The 21,071-nt window shown below is 40.6% G+C and overlaps 1 protein-coding gene across 1 annotated transcript in view; it reads right to left on the reverse strand.

Annotated features, from left to right (window-relative positions):
• SLC29A3 (solute carrier family 29 member 3) overlaps positions 1–21,071 on the reverse strand; it is a 58,910-nt gene that overhangs the window by 26,120 nt on the left and 11,719 nt on the right. Inside the window, exons 3-4 of the mRNA XM_063434687.1 lie at positions 12,042–12,124; positions 5,955–6,181 (exon numbers count right to left, since the gene is read on the reverse strand). Coding sequence (XP_063290757.1) covers positions 5,955–6,181; positions 12,042–12,124 — 310 coding nt within the window. The remainder of the gene's footprint in view (positions 1–5,954; positions 6,182–12,041; positions 12,125–21,071) is intronic.

Below are 21,071 nucleotides of genomic sequence, written 5' to 3' on the forward strand. Positions count from 1 at the left end.
AGAGTGTATTAGTATGTCGTCCAGGTAAACAATAACACAATCGTGCTGAAACTCCCTAAGTACCTCATTAATCAAATCTTGAAATACTGCAGGAGCATTGCATAGTCCAAATGGCATAACAGTGTATTCGTAATGGCCATACCGGGTATTGAATGCCGTCATCCACTCGTAACCTTGCTGGATTCTCACCAAATTGTAAGCCCCTCTGAGATCTAACTTGGTGAAGATTTTGGAGCCCTTAAGACGATCAAATAGCTTGGTAATCAGTGGGATAGGATAGGCATTTCTGACAGTTATTTTATTCAAGCCTCGGTAATCGATACAAGGTCTCAGCGTGCCATCCTTCTTCTTAATGAAAAAGAACCCAGCCCCGGCCGGAGAAGAAGACCTCCTGATGAATCCCTTTTCTAAATTCTCCCGAATATACTCCTCTAGAACCGAGTTTTCCTGAACAGACAAAGGATATACATGGCCCCTCGGAGGCATAGTGCCGGGTAGAAGCTTAATCTTACAGTCAAATGACCTGTGTGGAGGCAAAGAATCGGCATTCTTCTTGTCAAACACTGCCCTTAAGTCTAGGTAAAGGTCTGGTATTTGTCTTTCTGTGGACTGAGTAGGATTCTCCGGTATGTTAATATTAGCTAATGGAGAGTATCTAACGAGAGTATCTCTCCTAACTCCCAATCGATAATAGGGTTATGTTTTTTCAACCATGGGTACCCCAGAACTATGGGAACGGAAGGAGACGAAATGAGCATAAGAGATAAATTCTCCACGTGTAGGATACCAACATTTAAATCAATGGGTATGGTCTCACGAAAGATAACAGGGTCTAGTAGTGGTCTACCATCTATGGCCTCAACGGCCAAAGGTGTCTCCCTTAGCTGGGATGGGAAATTGTTCTTACTAGCAAAGGCTTGGTCGATAAAATTCTCAGCAGCACCGGAATCTATCAATGCCATAGCCCTTACTACTTCCTTCCCCCAAGTTAAGGAAACTGGTAGCAGAAGCCTGTGAACTTTATAATTAGGAGTAGAGGACAAAATAGAAACACCCAAGGCCTGTCCTCTAGAGAGACTTAGGTGCGAGCGTTTCCCGGGCGGTTAGAACAGTTCGAGAGTAAATGACCGTTGGCTCCACAATACATACACAAACCCTCTCTTCTCCTGTGCTGTCTTTCCTCCTCAGAGAGGCGGGTATACCCTATCTGCATAGGTTCAGTAAGCAAAGATATCGTGGAGTCAGGACTTGGAAAAGCGGGAGCTAACCTAAAAGAAGGTCTCTAGTTCCTCTCTCGAGTGTTCTGTCTCTCTCTTAGACGTTCATCTATACGAGAGATGAACGAAATTAAATCCTCTAAATTCTCAGGGAGTTCTCTGGTAGCAACCTCATCAAGGATTACATCAGATAGGCCATTCAAAAATACATCCATATACGCCTGCTCATTCCACTTGATTTCTGCCGCCAGAGACCTGAACTCTAGTGCATAATCCACCAGTGTTCGGTTCTCCTGTCTCAGGCGCAACAGTAATCTGGCTGCATTAACCTTTCTACCTGGAGGGTCAAATGTTCTTCTAAAAGCAGCTACAAATGCGTTATAGTTATAAACTAATGGGTTATCGTTCTCCCATAGTGGGTTGGCCCATCTCAGAGCTTTCTCAATGAGTAGGGTGATAATAAATACTACTTTTGCCCTATCTGTAGGATAAGAGCGAGGTTGCAATTCAAAGTGGATACTAATTTGGTTTAAAAAACCACGACACTTCTCAGGAGCCCCACCATAGCGTACTGGGGGGGTAATGCGAGAAGAAGCACCCACTGTGGCTACCTCTAGACCTGAACCGACAGGAGAAACAGGGGTATTACGTATCTCCTCTGGTGGGTTATTGGCACAAGCTAATAGAGCCTGTAGCGCAAGCGCCATCTGATCCATTCTGTGATCCATGGCTTCAAACCTCGGATCAGGAGCAGCCAGCTGACTGTTTGTACTTGCAGGATCCATTGGCCCTGTCGTAATGTCAGGATCGGGACAGGGATCCAACACGCAGAGTACAAACAGTAGCCAGATACGTATACCGGACCTTAGAATGGCCGGACTAACGTAAGTAGTACAGTATAGAATGGTCAAAGACAAGCCGAGGTCGAGGGTAACAGAAGACAGGTAAGCGAGAGACAAGCCGAATCAAGGGTAACAGAGATAAGCAGAGTAAGGTAAACAAGCCGGGTCAAAACCAAAAGGGATAATAGAATACACAAGCACTGAGTGACTAGAACAAGCTAGAACCACGACAGGGCAATGAGCTAATGAAAGAAGCTCTGTTAAATACCCTGTTCAGAGCAGTAACCACGCCTCCGAGGCGTCCTGATTGGTCCTGCAGCAATTGACTGACAGGTCGTTCCGGGGGAGTGTCCTGATGACTACTTCCTGCCTAGATGCTGTAAAAGGCAGTCACTCCCTCGCGGCCGGCCTAGCATGACCGGATAGACCGCGGGGAAGGGAGCCATCAGACCGTCTGGATGGAGGAACAGCTAAGTCTCTACCTCTTTCGGAGGTAGAGACCACAGGTACCCTGACATATTGTTATTCACTACACAGGTCAGTGATTTTAATGTTATGGGCGATCAGTATATATTATGAGCAAATATCATATTTTAGTGTATCTACTTGCTTACCATTGCTCCATCAGAAGCACAACTTATTCAACCAAAAGCCATCCACATAAATGAGAACTAGTTTGCTATATACAAACCCTGAAGTCATGCGCAGTTGCCAGGCAAATCAAAAATGAGCTGGATTCAGCTTCTGGATGGTCCTAGCAAATACATGGTACTTTTTAAACCAGAGGGGATTTAAAGACACTAGAAGGATGTCCGGATTGTTAGGCAACTTTTGGCTGCCTAACTGACGCTGGACATCCTCACACCATGCATGAGTGTATGTCTAAGGTATGTATGTGTATGTCTACGGTCAAGGTTTCTAAAGTGCACAGCATGAACACACAATTTATGTATGTGTTTTTCTTATGTAGTTCAGTAGCCCAAGAGGTTTAGCACACATTTCCACCAACCTAACTTTGCAGTTCTTATAGCTTATGTTACGTTATAGCGGTACAGATGCTCTTCATGCTAATTAAACACCATCCTGGAATGCTAACTGATACACCCTACTTTTAGCACTGGTTATAAAAAAAAAAAAACATACAATTAAAACAAATCAAAGGGAACATGACTGATACTTCCTTTTGCAAATATCAGGAGATAAAATACATTTCTCCGTTAGTTTATAATCAACTGTACGTCTGTAATTGTCTACACTTGTATTATATTGTAGATTGGCCATTATGAATTTTGATAAATAGTAAATATTGCTTTATAAGGATTGGTTAATCAGAGTAAACTTTTGGTTAATGTCCTCTTCCATGTGTTCAATTAATGCAAAATTGTACAGTTGAATATAAGACTATTTAAAGGGCTATGTGCATTGCATGTGCAAATTTTAAATAAATCCATTTTGTCCCTCTATGTCTGTTTATACCTTATATTTCTGCTTGTATTTATTTACTTTTGTAATTCACCTATATTTTTTTGTTAAAAGATAGATAAAAGTAGGGACTATGTTTCCTTACGTAGAGTGTGATCATTAGCAATGGGGGTAGTTTATAACACTCCAAAGGCCACCTATTGTAAAGAGTTAAATTACTTCTAGAATGGTTTGACACCTTCCTGGGGTCCATAGAGGCACTGCAACCCACCTTCACAACACCCCAAAGCTTCCCTATGAAGTCATTAGATAGTATATCTCAAGTCTAAAATAAAGTTTGTCTGACTACCAACATTTAGATGCTATGAATATTATTTGTCAAGCCCTGCTTCAAGCACTACATTGGTAATGATGCCAAATGCCCCTCGGCACTGTTTGATGCTAATCTGTGAAAAATGGTTATGATGGTTTGACACATACCTAGCTGTGTCGGGCACCTATGCAGCTAACAGTCTGAGAAGAGGCTAAATTTGAAGTTCATACATCCACATTATCAGATCAAATAACACCAAGGTTAGACATTATTTATTAGCTGAGAGTATTGGCTGACGGTGTTATTCAGGCATATTTAAACAAAAAAAAATTGTAGAGTCCCACTAGACATATAATGTAGAGCCTGACTGAGCATGTATGGCACAGTACAAAGCTATGATTGTGATGACACGGAGGAGAACAGCACATTAGGGTGCAGTTAAAAGAAAAAAAATATTAGATAAATAAAAAAAATAAAAATAATGTTTGGGACACAGAAATGACATTGGGTTAAAATAAAGCCTATAAAACATCTGGATACATGCATAAAAATGTCCTTTTCTACCAGTCTTCTAACTTTCTTTTACCTTGGGAGACATTCCCAAATAATAAATAATAGAAGTGTCTTTTAACATGACAAATGCAGTCAGAAGAAAGCTGTACGAAACCACTACAATCTAAAATCCTGCAGGGGACTCATCACTCACTGGAATGGAACACCATCTTATCAAATATGCAAATTGTTGAGATGCGAAGAACAACATCTAATTAAATACAGCACACAGATGACTGCAAGGAGATGCATGCCTGTGGCTGGGCCATTTTTATTGTGGGCAAGAGCTGCCATCATGATACTTCGAAAGACTATTTCCTACATCATTAATTTAACATGCATTTACTGTATCCTACAAAGATGCAGCTTTAGAATAGAACTAGCAACATGTACTCATTTTATTTTTTTTCTACATGTTTATTGAGGATATTTAGATTAATGTCCTTATCTAACTCTGTTTTAACTATTTCTCCTTGTTTTCTATTTTTTATGTTTCCAGAGACTTTTACAGTTGTACAATTGTCGTCCGTGAACTGGAACACCAAGAATGACCACGCCGTATCACACAGGAAATCAGTGTTTTTTTATGTTGTTCATTCTTATGTTACAAGACGAGTTTTACTTCCTCAGAAAGTAAAATTAACTCTTGCAGAATTACCATAAAAATAAACTCGACCACAACTGCAATAGTTCATCACATGCACTGATTGGTAAGAGAGCACATGATGGTCCTTTTAAAGCATTCTTCTCGAGTAGTGACAAGTGTACAGTATGTACAACCAGACGAAAGCTCTGCACTAACAGTCAATGAGAACCTTAAGTTAATTAATACTCCTTGCTCTGACAGCATCTAATTGGAGACTAATGACCACTGATCAATCCATGAACTTTGGAGCTAGTAAAGCCGTTAAGTGGAAAGTTAAAAATCACTGATGATTTATTACCCCACTGCATGCAGGTCAAGGGTCATACAAAGAGTCGAACCTTGCAATTGCCATTGGCGCTGTCCTATCCCTGGGCAAATAATATAGCCATGTGAACTTGTGGTTGCACCTCTTTGTAGATAGACATTTTCTGAAGACATATGACTGAGACACAGTTAAGACACAAATATTGAAAGGAGGCATACTTAGAGAATAAATTATAGGAATGGCACAGTCAAATTACAGTACATCATAACATCCTAAAAGCACTAAAGTTGTGTATACATTGGTTTTCTCAAACCACAAGTCTTAAAATAACCGTAAACCATGCCTCTGAGAAGTCGATGGGAGACAGTGTGCATGTTACTTTTTTTTACTAGTATTTTTACGTTTTGAAGATTACACCCGATTTCAGGTCGAGGGTATGCAAAAAAAGTTATTCACCAAAATGTGAACTGTTGGGAATTCAAAATTAATTTCGAATTTTAGACCACAGTGGACAAGCCAATATTAATGTGACATTTACAACTTTGGCCTAAAATTTCAAAGTGATTTTGACGTTTTGACGATAATAACGTTGGTGTTTAACTTTAAAGATCATTCCCAAATGTTTTTCAAGCTCATTGCTGTTCGTCACAACAAAAACAATGGATATGTAACAAGATGCTCTTGAGTTCCTGATTACCTGAAATTAAAGCTTGGGAGTGCTTCATTGGGAAACTTCCTGTGATGCCAAATATGCTGGCAGTGAGTATGTTGGCGGCTCCACAAACAATGGCTATCGATATCAATGTTAGTATGAAGAACTCTTGTGTCCAAGTGGATGTATCGACCTTCACCAGAATCGTTGTCAGTGAGAAGGCAAGCAGCATCACTCCAAGTGAGAATAAAACTCGCACTTTGGAAGAGACCCTAAAAGAAATGTGGGAAGATTGTTAGAGGTGGCTAAACAATCATAAACATTACTCTACAACAGTGAGATAAATTGAGTTATAAAAGGGCATGCTAGTTACTAACAGAAATATTACAGAAATCAGATAATCTAACCTTTAGATCATGGACCGTGGGCCATATTTTATTAGCAGGTGGGCTGGTGTAGGAAGGGTTTTGAGGCTATTTTTTTTCCTTCCAAAGTCTGACACAAGTTATGTACATGCGGTTGCAGAGGATCAGTTCTACATTTATTTTTACTGTAATGTTGAGACATTCAACAAGAGCTTGGTACTTCTGGCCCAACAACATTCACTGAAGTTGCTGACCACTTTGACAATAAGGTTTAGTGCCCCAGGACCAATGTACTTACCTTATTCCAAGTTGTGCCAGTCCTACCATGCCTTTCATTCATAGTGTCTCCATTTATACCTTTCCATTTTGAAAAAGCCCTAGTGGCGAAACACGTAAATGGTTTTAATATTTGTGTATCTATATAATTAAAGGTTTTGTGGTCACTATTTGTGCCAACTATCTTTTTATACACATTCTTTATTTTTGCCTGGCTTTTTATCAATTTTATCGTGTGCTTACAAGACTATCCAAGGTGGGGATCATACCACCAATGCTGTCATCAGCGTGCAATTGGCCTGCACTTCACTTGTAAGTTCATTTTTATTTTTCTTACATACCCTGTTATAACAGAGAGCACTATCAGCTGTCTTTATATATCCCTTTCCTGAGAGTTGGACACCATTCCCTCCACAAGATAACCACCTATATATCCCATAAGCGGGGATCATACCGCAGTACGCCTGTTATACCTGAGCTGGCTATAGCTCTCCTAAATGTGAGTTTAATATATATATTCATATTCTCACATATATTGACCCACACAGTCTATACGATCGGTCTCTTATTTGTGTCTTCCATATTACAAGAATAATCAAACTACTATAAACAGAGAGGACACCCCATCACCAAAAGCACCTTAAAAGACACTCGTTGATAGAGTGCAACTTCAAATTATCTTGGACTGAATTATATGCACTAACTTTTTATATATATGCTCTATCTATATACTTGTTTTATTTCCTATAGTGTACACTGATATACTTTGTTGTTGTTGCTTTCCGAGGGCATGCCTGGTGGCTTCTAAGGAACTGTGTTGACTCTTGCTTTATCTCAAGACTCAGCACAGTTCCATAGAAGCCACCAGGCATGGATGCTACCAAAAGCGATGCGAAGCTGGAAGCAGGTGAGTAGAGGTTGACAGCCAATGACAAAGTTGACAAAGGACACAGAGCTTTACTAAAACTCTATCCTTTGCTAAATGTTGTCAAAAAGCAGGATATACATAGGAAAATGTTATCCCTACATTTCCTCATGTAAAAGTATAACTTGTAAAATAATAATAATGAAAAAGTAGGGACTTGTAAAACATTATATAGAAATAAAATTAAAAAAAGGTAAAAGAGCCACTTTAAAAACAGTTACATTGACATATCATGCAAACTGACTGTCACTAATGGATTAAGAAACTGTGCAGCTAAATAACCGTCATTATACAATTTCTAGGATTGTATACATCCAGATTCTCGTTACATACACATGATTTGCTTATTTAAAGGGATCCTATAGTGCCAGGAAAACAAAGCCATTTTCCTATCACTATAGGGTTAACAGCCCCCCCCCCCCCCACTGGCCGCACGCGCATTATTTAATGCTTTCCTATGGGGAAAATCTGACGCTGGAGGTCCGTGAGGATGTCCAGTGTTGGATAATGGACCAAAAGTCCGTTTGGATTCAGGAAGCCCTCTAGTGGCTGTCTGTTAGACAGCCACCGAGGGCAGACTAAGACTAAGAGCTGCAATGTAAACATTGCCGTTCTCTGTAAAAACAATGTTTTACATCGCAGCACTAAGTGCAAAAGGGTCACAGCACCCAGACCACTTCAATTAGCTGAAATGGTCTGGGTGCCTACAGTGTCCCTTCAATGCACTAATTGAACTTACTCATTTACAGCACGATAAATACCGTGTAAAGGGCTTAAACAATGCTGCTGTGTTTGCTGATGACAATAATCGCAGGGCCGTTCCTCTACATCCAACGGTTTAACTCCAGTCTGCATAAGGCGGCCATTGCAGCAGACCTCACTGGCAGTGAACATGTTAAACTGCATTTTTCAGTGTAAACAGGTGGGATCTGTGTGTCAGTCCATGTGTATGGCAGTCTGCTGTGACAATGCTTGTCATTTTAATGACAGCCAATTAATCTGGTAAATAAAGGCCTTTACTATACCAACTATATGTATTTCCTGGGTGAAGAAAATATTTATCAGCTCAACGCGAACTACAGATGCACCAGAATCCCATTATTAGCAATTTTGTTTTTCATTTTTTTTCCCCTCAACCTGTGGGTTGAATATCTAGTTTCAGTCCAAACAGGATACAGACACAAGTGACAGTAACAAATGCTAATAACCCACAATGGGAAAATGCAGATAGAGGTCTGAGTGCATTCCCACAGCTCCCGTCACCGGCAGATAATTAGCTGTCTGTGCAGGGAGGACAGGAACAGAACCTGCAAACTCTCTTATCAGACACTGCCAGGGAGATAGGCAGAGCCACCAAAAAGCTAAAACAGGAAAATGAACTCTGTAAATAATAGAAGATGAAACGTTTAATGCAGCATATCATTTCATGATAAACATCTCACTTATTTCGTCTTCCTTGGTCTCAGCTGAAAATGCATCTTTAGTAAGGATCTGTCCTGCTCCTCGCTGTTGTACACTGATACATGCACAGATACACAAATCAGAGTGTGATGGGTATTGTATGTTATTTTCGCATTTTTCCTTTTTCTTAGTCCAGCAGACCTCCGATTTCGTGTTCTCCCTTTTATTGGGATTTCACACCAAAGCAACTTTTCTATCTGCACAGGGATTTTTATTAAGCTTTATACAAAAAAAATAAAATGAAAAAATACATGTGACAGTGCTTGTTTTTTATTAATTGATGAAGAATCTATAGTACAAGAACAGCTGATTTCCCATGCGTGGAACACAATGCAGCTGCAAAATGACGTTCCTGAAAATCTCACTTCCTTGGGGAAAAAGATGCTTCTTCTTACCCATACAAGTACTTGTACAGAGTGCGCATGTACAGGCCACAGAATATCAGGTGATTATGGGCTTGTAACTGAGAAATCGAAAGTAGCTTCACTCATAACAATGGGGGATGTCAACTCCAACATGGAGTGTCCCTTTAAGGTTTTTATTACATTTTAAGGGATACTACAGGCTACAACGCAAGTTAGTTGTAATGTGTAGGTTAGATTATTTACTTTTTTTACCCCCTAATTAACATTTATTTTTTTTTGCTCTATAAGCCCATTCCCTTCTGTCTTGTAGTGCTTTCTTTTATGCTCACCATATACTTCTGCACACGTGGTCCTGTTAGGTTTCTAGAAGCTTTAGCTTAGCTGTTAGCTGGACCTTCGTCAACCGCTGTAGTGGTTATGGTGTCAGCAGTGCCCTGGCTGTGATCCATGCTAAGATGTTAAATCATTTTAATACAGAGTGACAACTGTACAATACCACCTATGAGGATTTTTCTCTCTGCTTGTTCCATATCTTCAGGAGAACATTGTTTGGGATAAAGGGGTGTGTTGCTGCCTCAAGAGCAAAAAGGAGTTACTTACGGAGCCAATAGCTTATAGGCTCCAACCCACGTGAGTGGTTTCAACCAATTGCTACTATTATTCATTTTTTATTTTTGTAAACCATCTGCACTATATTCTCTTTTTTTGTTGTTTTACTTTGTATGTACATTTGGACACATTGTATCACTATGTTGGAGGGGTGAGTATACCCCCTCATTATTTATATCTATATTCATTATAGCGCTCCACTCGCTGGTATATTGTTTATACCTTTCTTTTTCTTGTATTTTGCACTTTATTGTGGATTAAGGTATTCCACTTTTTGTGTTGAGCTGCTTTTATTCAGGCACTTTAGTATATCACTCACTATCTCAGTAAGGGATAGTTATTGTTTTCTCAGAGTGACAACTTATCTTGGTTCCCCTGGGCACCCACATCCTCTGCATCCAATCTTCTCCAGCAGGAGAATCCGGATCACTCTATAGAGCAAGAGACACTCAACATTTTGGCCACTTTGAAAATGTGATACATGCTGTGGGCCTCACAACAGACATATCTTATACAATGCAATGGCAATGAAAGGAATTAAAGATTTAGTTAATGAGATCACTGACTGCTTATTTTTTTTTTTTTACTAATTATACAACTATTCATTCATAGTAGTTAATAGGAGGCAGTGCTTCAGATAACAATCAGTAATTTTTGTCCTCAATTTTGACGTGGAGTGCTTCATTCTGGAAAACATCTGTTCACATAAGTACGTGCATACTAGCATGCATTCTTAAATGTCATCTTTTTTCTCTTTTCTACATACTTTGTTAAAATTCTAGATATACTTAATTAAATTAGATTTTCCAGGTCTACGTCATTTTAAATGTCAATGATTTCCATTTGGAGGTCCCCTGGAGTCTCCATTATGTTCATGGAGAAGGGGTTAGTTACCTCGTTCAGGATCCTTTCTTGAACACGAAAATCTCTTAATCTCTCTTGGATCTCAGTATGGAGCTGAGATATACAGAGACATATAGATGAGTGTATTCTGCACTCAACAGTTTCAACTGTTACATTTTGTTCTTGAAGTTGGCACTTAAAAAAAAGTCTAATTTCATCTGAAAACCTCTGACGTGGGTAAACAGGACATGTACCACTTGATCTTCCGACTGCAGCTTTGCAAGCCCCTAGAAGAATCAGGCGGGCCACGAGTAGCCTGTGGGGCAAGGGTTAAGCAAAGCCGGGCCATGTAGGACTGCGCTCATTGGCTAAGAGCAACAGCTGAGCATGAGTGCAGTTCTCCATACAGAGACTTCCAGATTCTCCGTCCTGAGAATGTCTGATTCAGAGAATTCTGGCACTATAGCCACTACAGTGGGTTGTGGAGGTTATGGTGTTTGTTCCTTTAAGAAAAGGACATTAAAGTATACATTTTGTATATGTTGCGTATTAATATTGTTTTTGTAATTTATTGTACCCTATTGTATCAATGCAATGTTTTGTGGACCCAGGACATACTTGAAAACGAGAGAAATCTCAATGCATCTTTCCTGGTAAAATATTTTATAAATAAATAAATAAATAATATATATATAATTTTTGTTTATAAATCTTTAAATCATAACTGAGAAGCTTTAGACTGGAGATTGTCCTCAATTCTTCTCTATCAGAAGCAAATTATTGGACAATTCTAGTACTAACAAGGGAGTAAGTGCTCGGTAAAAGAGGGGGGAATCTGGTAAGCTGTCAAACCATTTTAGAACAGTTCTAAAGCCCCCCCCCCTCCCCCCTTAGGCTTCTGAGTCACATCTAGTTCACTCTAGGAGGAGAATCCAGATTTCTCTGTAGAGTAAAGCATGGCTCATGTAGGACCAGGCACACTGGCTCGGCGGGCTGTAGAGGTCATACTTCTTGGCGTACTTCTTTAATGAATTTTAACGTGTGATTTTTTTTTTTACCTTACTTTTTGCAACTCTTTCCTCCTGGCACTCAACAGGTCAAAACAATTGTGAGGAACTATTATATTACATGCATTGGCATTTCCTATGTAAATGTAACCTTTGCATAACGTTTATTTTTATTGGACTATTATTTATGGAAAATGCAAAGTGTATTAAACTAAACAATGTATTAGTCACAACAATGGGAAATAAATTCGGGTGATTTGAAATTGCACAATTCATTTTACCTGTTAACAAGGAAGAAGTTCAGTGCGAGACAGGGCACTGCTGGTACAGCAGAAGCAATCGAAAAATAACTTTCAAAGTAGTCCTGGAAGAGAAAGCAGCATTAGGAGGAGAAAGCAGGTTAGAAATAATAATAATTGTATAATTCAGACACATACAAAAGGACACTGCAAACAATTACATGACTAACTAACATTATATCATTCTGTTGGCTCCAGTAAACACAAGGTAGGAAAAAATCTCCATTATGTTGGGACAGGCATGTTGTCCTCACATGGGTACTGCTGAATGACACTTCTGAATCTCATTGTTGCTGGTGTAACCAGGACAGGTAGTGCCATGCCCAGAACTCACCAATTGGGCAACCTGGTATAGCACACTGAGTAGAGCTGTGGGGAGACTTGTGAGAAGATGTGGGGTTCCACTACCAGTGCCATGCCCAGAACTCACCAATTGGGCAGCCTGGTAGAACACACTAAGTAGAGCTGTGGGGAGACTTGTGAGAAGATGTGGGGTTCCACTACCAGTGCCATGCCCAGAACTCACCAATTGGGAAGCCTGGTATAGCACACCGAGTAGAGCTGTGGGGAGACTTGTGAGAAGATGTGGGGTTCCACTACCAGTGCCATGCCCAGAACTCACCAATTGGGAAGCCTGGTATAGCACACCGAGTAGAGCTGTGGGGAGACTTGTGAGAAGATGTGGGGTTCCACTACCAGTGCCATGCCCAGAACTCACTAATTGGGAAGCCTGGTATAGCACACCGAGTAGAGCTGTGGGGAGACTTGTGAGAAGATGTGGGGTTCCACTACCAGTGCCATGCCCAGAACTCACCAATTGGGAAGCCTGGTAGAGCACACCGAGTAGAGCTGTAGGGAGACTTGTGAGAAGATGTGGGGTTCCACTACCAGTGCCATGCCCAGAACTCACCAATTGGGAAGCCTGGTAGAGCACACCGAGTAGAGCTGTAGGGAGACTTGTGAGAAGATGTGGGGTTCCACTACCAGTACAATGCCCAGAACTCATTAATTTGGCAGCCTGGTATAGCACATCGAGTAGAGCTGTGGGGAAACTTGTGAGAAGATGTGGGGTTCCACTACCAGTACAATGCCCAGAACTCACCAATTGGGCAGCCTGGTATAGCACACTGTATAGAGCTGTGGGAAGACTTGTGATAAGATGTAGGGTTCCGCTACCAGTGTTTTTGTAGTGGAGGCAATAAAGGACAACTTTATTTCAGACCTGGAGATATAAGACTAATAAAAAATAAACAGAGATGCAAAGATTAAAAAAAAAAAAAATCTCTCCTGAAGAAACAACGGTACTTATGGGATAGGTGTCACACCGCTTGAAAAGAATGTAGTAAAAGATATGACTGGTAATATCTCGTCTTCTTAGAAAAGAGGGGAAAGACCAAACTAATCAAGTCTAATCTCAGTTACACACATTTAGCATTTCTGGAACTGCAAAATAACATAACGTAAACTAGACAGTCACCATGACAGAGTTACATATACTAATGTTACTTTGGAAGTTGTAAAGTATAATGTAAGGCTGTGTTGAATCATTCAAACATTAATTATCATTATTTTCAAATGTTTATTACATTTCTAAAAAAAATACAAAAAAAACTTGGTAAATACAAATGGAGAAAAGGGTACAGAAGAAAAAACATATAGAAAGGGGGAAACAATGTATTAATAATTATTTTAAATGTTAACTATAATAAAATATAGTTATGCTTGGTGAGAGGAACAAACACGCTGAAGACAGGTATTACGGATGCAGAACAAACACAATATCGATCACAAGGTATGCAGCATAAACACAACATTAGTTATAAGCTGTCCCTCGATGTTTGGGAGAGTCAACAGCAGGTTCCACCGCTGACTATAACATGACAAAATAAGAAAAAGAGAATGACTGATTTCAACTTAAAGAAAGGATTCACTAGAAATATAATGGCACATGGCTCACCTGAAACAATAGCAAGGAGCACTGAATACCCTCTGACCTCTGGTCTCTAAAGAAGTACATTTGTTAGAGGGTATTCAGTCCCCCCCCCCCCCCCCCCACCCCCCTGTTGTTTCAGCCATGCCATGTACATGAATACAGGCATTATATCTCAAGTGGATCGAAGCATCTTTCTTCAGTCTGTTTCTTTCTATATATATATATATACACAACTTATCCATGTGGATGTGGTCTGAAGCTATCCACTGGGCTGCTAGAATAGTAAACAGAGTTATTTTAAAGTATGGCTCCCTTGGCACAGATACTGGGCACTTTGATTAAACCATAGTTGGAAGGTTTAGACATTTTAATTTTTTCTCTCTAATTTTTTTATTTTTTGCTGGATAACATATATTATTGCTCTTTCATCTTAATTATTTTATATCTCCATCAGTGGTGTATTTAGGATTTGTGCTGCCCTAGGCAGGATGATGCTCGGCACCCCCCCTATTTTCCCCACCCCTTCCTGCCAAGGCTGCACTTTGACTAACAGACGCTCACTCGCTGACAGAAGCACACACTCACTGATAGGTGCATACACTAATTGACAGACAAACACTCTCATATACACTGACAAACAATGACATACACACACACTCACTGATTTGACACACTGATAGACAGACACATACTATTACTCGGACACACACTGACAGACTCACACTCACTGACACTCACTGACAGACGCACGCACTCACTGACTGACACATACACACTCACTGACCGACACACACACACACATACATTCACTGACAGACACACACTCACTGACAAACGCTAACTCTCACTGACAGATGCGCACTCACTGACTGACGCAAACACACACACACACATTCACTGACAGACACACAAACACATTCACTCACAGACACACACATTCACTGAGCTTTATTAGAAGGATGATATAGGCTTCTGTTAAGATTAAGTTGTAGATGTTTCAAATGTCACTTTATTACAAATCTTTTTCTTACTTGAAGTTGGACATATATAGTTGAGAAATTATTTATACATTTTTAATTATGATGGAGAGATATAGGTTTTCTTAGGTTGCCAATTTGTTTATGTGTTTCTTTCTTTTTCATTTTTTCTTTGTTTTATTTTTGTTTGTGAGTGTGTTATGTTTCAAGTTTTGAATGAAAGTGCATAGCTAAAAAGTATTTTCTTTTAGAATGTACTAGATGGTTGTATACATGTTTTAAATAACTTTATGGTTTTCCAAGTTCATTCTTGGTACATAATAGGCCCTCTTGATAACAAAGAAACTTATGGTCAAATGTGCTGGGATTTTACAATTATTCCCTCTCCTTTTTCTTAAGCTGTGTAAATGTCTTGACATGGGGCAAGTTTGTTGATCCGCACTCAGAGGGAATCCCCAAAAATACATCAGAAAGAAATCATGGAAAGAAATGCACATGTATTGGTTAATTATGGAATTCAGGTGTCTCGATCAGACCCATTGACACAGGTGTATAAAAGTAAAGCAATCAGCCATGCAGTCTGCATTTACAGACAGTAAAAAAAATTGGGTCGTTCTGAAGAGCTCAGTGAATTCAAGCGTGCCACCTTTGCAATAAGCCAGTTTAAGTAGTATTATTGGAAAGTGGGGGCATTAAGGAACAGCAGCAACTCAGTCACAAAGCGGAAGACCATGTAAATTCACAGAGTGGGGTCACTGAGTGCTGAGGCACATGATGCGTAAAAGTCGCAAACGCTCTGCTAACTCCATAGATGAAGAGTTCTAAACCTCCACTGGCATTAATATCAGCACAGAATGGGTTTCCATGTCCGAGCAGCTGGATGCAAGCCTCACATCACCAAGTACAATGCCAAATGTCGGACTGAGTGGTGTAAAGCACACTGCCACTGGGACAAGGGGGAACCTTAATGCTTCAGAATACCAAGGCATTTTGGACAATGCTATGCTGCCAACTTTGTGGGGACAGTTTGGGGAAGGCCCTTTTCTGTTACAGCATGACAGTGCTCCAGTGCACAAGGTCCGTAAAGACATCGCTGGATGAGTTTAGTGTGGAAGAACTTGACTGCAGGCAATGAAATGCCCTGACCTCAACCCTATCGAATATCTTTGGGATTAACTAAAACGGACATTGAGAGTCAGGCTCTCTCATACAACATCAGTGACTGACCTCACAAATGCTCTAGTGGATGAATGGGCAGAAATTCCCACAGTAACCCAATACGATCTTGTGGAAATCCTTCCAGGAATAGTGGAAGTTGTTATAGCTACAAAGGGTACACCGACTACATATTAATGTCTATGTATTAAAAATGCAGTGTCATAAAATCTCATTGGTGTAATGGTCAGGTGGATTAATATTTTTGTCTATATGGTGTATATACACTGAACAAAACTATAAACACAATACTTTTTTTTGCCCCCATTTTTCATGAGCTGAACTCAAAGATCTAAGACGTTTTCTATGTACACAAAAGGCCTATTTCTCTCAAATTCATTATTGTGGCCAGCCTAAGGCACCCCCATGCAATAATCATGCTGTCTAATCAGCATCTTGATATGCCACACCTGTGAGGTGGATGGATTATCCCGGCAAAGGAGAAGTGCTCACTAACACAGATTTAGACAGATTTGTGAACAATATTTGAGAGAAATAGGCCTTTTGTGTACATAGAAAAAGTCTTAGATCTTTGAGTTCAGCTCACGAAAAAATGGGGGCAAAAACAAAAGTGTTGCATTTATAATTGTGTTCAGTGTATATACCGTATTTTTCGCTCCATAAGACGCAGTTTTTTTTCCTCAAAAGTGAGGGGAAATGTCTGTGCGTCTTATGGAGCGAATGTGAAGATTGACTTACCTGTATTGCAGCGTGGCGTATTATATGTCTATGGTGGGCCGGCAGCACAGCGCGCACCGCTGTACAGGAACTTCAATTTCAGTTTCCGGCCAGACTGAAAGGAAGTGCGCACACTTCCTTTCAGTCCGGCTGGAAACTGAAATTTAATTTCCTGTACGGCGGTGCGCGCTGTGCTGCCAGCCCACGCTGCAATACAGGTAAGTAATTAATTAAGGGACACTATGGGACAAGGGAGAACACTATGGCATGAGGGGCGGGGGGAGAACACTATGGAATGAGGGGAGGGGGGAGAAAACTATGGGACGATGGGAGGGGGAGAACACTATGGCATGAGGGGAGGGGGAGAACACTATGGAATGAGGGGAGGGGGGAGAAAAACTATGGGATGAGGGGAGGGGGAGAACACTATGGGAGGGGGGGAGAACACTATTGGACAAGGGGAGGGGGGGAAGAACACTATGGTATGAGGGGAGGAGAACACTATTGGACAAGGGGAGGTGGGGTTAAAGAAAACTACTGAACAAGGGGAGAGGGGGGTTAAAGAACACTATTGGACAAGGGGAGGGGAGGGAGAACACTATTGGACAAGGGGAGGGGAGGGAGAACACTATTGGACAAGGGGAGGGGGGTTAAAGAACACTATTGGGACAGGGGAGGGGGGTTAAAGATCATTATGGGACAGGAGAGGGGAGTGGGTGGTAAGGAACACTATGGGACAGTTTGTTCAGAATATTTTTGTCTTATGGCCTGGTGCGTCTTATGGAGCGAAAAATACGGTATATATAGTGTACCTGAATTATTTCTATTTGCTTCACCAGTACATCATTATACACATAACTAGTTTTGTCCTTGTTTTTTTCTGTCCTCATTTCAAATGATTTGTACAAATAGAGTCATTCTGTCCGGAATTAAACATTAATTCAAAGTGAATTTGATTTATTTTGCCAAATAGATGTACCGATTACATAACTGACTTGGATAACTTGGATAACTTTTCCAATGTCCGCTATTTTGACCTAAAACTTGAAATTAACTTTGAATTCCCAACAATTCACAATTTTATAAAAAAAAAAAAACCCTTACAATTTCTCTAGTTTTATTTTTATTATAACCACTAATCGAAAACTACATTTTTTTTTTTTTTTTACAAATAATGACAAAACTTGCTGCTTGAGAACTACACTTCCTATGATACTCAGGCAGCCTTAAACCAAGGTCATCGCTTACCCTTAACAATTCTGTGATTTATGTGACCAGCACTAAACCTGCTATATACTCCTAGTAACAAAAATAGCCCGCTTATCTATCCGCTATGTGTGAAAACAGAATGGAGTCTCCTCATGCCAGACTGCTTCCATTAGGCTGCTGATATATAATTCGCTTGAGTGATGAATGGGTAAAGCAGAGCGAAGTCAGCGATGGACGATGGTGGAAATCCTATCCAGTCTTGTACTCAGCAAACCTGGTTCAGAGAGGATTATGTCCATCTCGCTAAAGTTAGAAGAATAGTGGTGTATGTGTCTCTCACCAAAGATTCCACATGTTTACTAACCCTGATCTGCAAATCTGGCCAAGATTTTAAATCTCATTATGAAAGCAATAATGTATGGAATATCTACATTTCGCCCTGCGTTAAGGAAAGACCTAACAGAACGATCAGAAGCCAACTTTCTGCATTTCAAAAGATGACTCCAAAACATGGCTAAATTAATTGTAAGGAACATTATACAAGAGGGTTTGAAAGGTGAGTTTTACTTATCTTTCTTCCCTTGCTGTGCCTTCCTGTCGGAGATCAATCTCAACCAATCCAATGCTTCCCTATGAAGTAGGATTGGGAGGCAAGCGTAGGAAATCAACACGCTGTGCCGATAACCTGCTCTATAAGAGCTGCATTGGATTGCAAACCAAGACTGAGCCGCAGGGTAAGAGTCTCTAGTTGGACAAAACTGCAAAGTTTTAACTTACATGGTTAAAACTAAAGCTCCACTGCACACAAGCATTATTGTAAAGCAGCCGTGTCAAACTTGCCACCCACAAATAAAATGTATGCGGCCCGTGGCGAGGGAGCGCTGCATCACTGCGGCACGCGAGGGAGATGAGCAGGGAGAGCTTACACTCAGCGCTCCCTCACTTCCTGTCCGCCCTCCTGCCTGCCTGCCCAGAAGCTCCACTAGACCCCAGGTAAGAAACCAACCCAGTCTGTGTGTGTATAGGTGTGTGGCTGCGTGTGTGTATAGGTGTGTGGCTGCGTGTGTGTATAGGTGTGTGGCTGCGTGTGTGTATAGGTGTGTGGCTGCGTGTGTGTATAGGTGTTAAACAGGGGCAGGGGTTTAGTAGACGAGGGGGGACTGAGATTTAGTAGACGGGGGAGGGGGGGGCATTTAGTAGACAAGGGGGGGATTTGTTTTGACGTGTTTAAATATGCTTGTGCTGAATTTTAGGGGATTTACTGTTGTCTAAGCAAGATAAACACACTATATGTGTGCAACCGCACCGCAAACCCACCTTAATAAACTTAATACGTTATATAATTAGTTCTGCCGCTTTGTACTAGAATGTAATGATTTTACCCACCACTGTGACATGTTAAAATAGCTAAACTGGCTGTCGCTGGAATCCCAAAGCACTCTTAATCTTTCCAGCCTTGTGCATAAGAGCATTTCTGGGAAGCTCCCACCCTACCTGAGCACAATGCTCTCCCTGGCTGTTCACACCTCCTATAACCTCCGGTCCAGTACTGGCACAATAGTAAGCATACCGCTATACAAAAATAAAGTGGCTCTATCCTCATTTTCCTACAGAGCACCGCAATTATGGAATAACCTCAGGGACACAGTCAAATCTTCATTCAATCTCAAATCGTTTAAGAGATCTATGGCAACATACCTCAGCACAGAATGCACCTGTCATGGTTCAATATATTTATTACCTGCTATGTATTACATTTATATGTGTGTGTATACATATAGTTTGTATATTGTATTTTTGTAATATTGTATCCTATTGTATCAATGCAATGTTTTGTGGACCCAGGACATACTTGAAAACAAGAGAAATCTCAATGTATCCATCCTGGTAAAATATTTTATAAATAAATAAATATGATGCCCCTGCACTCCTGAATTGCCTGTGCAGTAGTGGAACGTCCATACTGGCAATATTAATTTGCTCCATACTTAGACAAGGTTGTTGGCTGAGCTTGCTAGTTGACACAGTTGTCCAATCAATGGCATCCAAATATGGATGAAACTGATATTTGTATTACAAAATTGAAAACTACACATTGGAAATTCAAGTAAGTATCTTCAGGCAAACTGCTCAAGTGGTTTTGGTTTTCAGTGAGCTACAATTTGGTTTTTAGTGACTAAATCCCACAATTGTCACGGTTCTCACCACGACATACAGACAGCCAGACAAGGTTGCCCCAGAAGTGCCCAATGAGGGACTTGAACCTGGGTACGCTGCAACCCTGGACCTGCTCTCTTGCCTCTGAGCCACTATACAGCTCTAGAAATTGCCTGAAGTATAATCTTGCCTTGTATCCAGCACTGGGGGCTGGATGTTATTCTGTGGCTGCTCCAACATTCTCAGCACACCTGTGGCTGATCACCAATTAGCCAGGTATAAGACACTGCCTCTCCCTGAGGGCAGTGTCAGTTCATTGACTCTGGTTTGAGTATTGCTGTTTCGTGTTCCAGTGTGCTACTGACGTTGGATTGTTATTTCGTTGTACCCTGACTTCTGGCATCCTCTGACCTCGGCTCTCTACTCGCTTATCCTGATTTCTGGCACCCACTGACCTCTGGCTTACCCACGACTATTCTCCTGGTTTATCTGTTTCTGTACTGGGACTTGGAGTATTAACCTGCACAGACTCACAGGCCAGGTGAGTTCTTACCTGACCACCTTGGCCTGTGTTTAATTGCAAGGGTGAGCATATATCTGCGCTACAGACTCCCAACCAAGGTAAGCCGTTACAACAATGAAACTTGTTCTGGTACTCCACGGGTTAAAATAGAAGGCATGACTTATTTATTTATTTAAACGTTGGATCAAATACATTTGTGTCAGCAGATATTATGCAAGCTGGATGAGTTATAAAGTACAGTCTCGCACTTCTAATTAACTAGACTACAACATCACGCTTGTATAACCACATTTCCTTTAACACACTTCATAAAAAAAGTT

The sequence above is a fragment of the Pelobates fuscus genome, chromosome 10, assembly GCF_036172605.1.
Source record: "Pelobates fuscus isolate aPelFus1 chromosome 10, aPelFus1.pri, whole genome shotgun sequence".
Classification (NCBI taxonomy): Eukaryota; Metazoa; Chordata; class Amphibia; order Anura; family Pelobatidae; genus Pelobates; species Pelobates fuscus.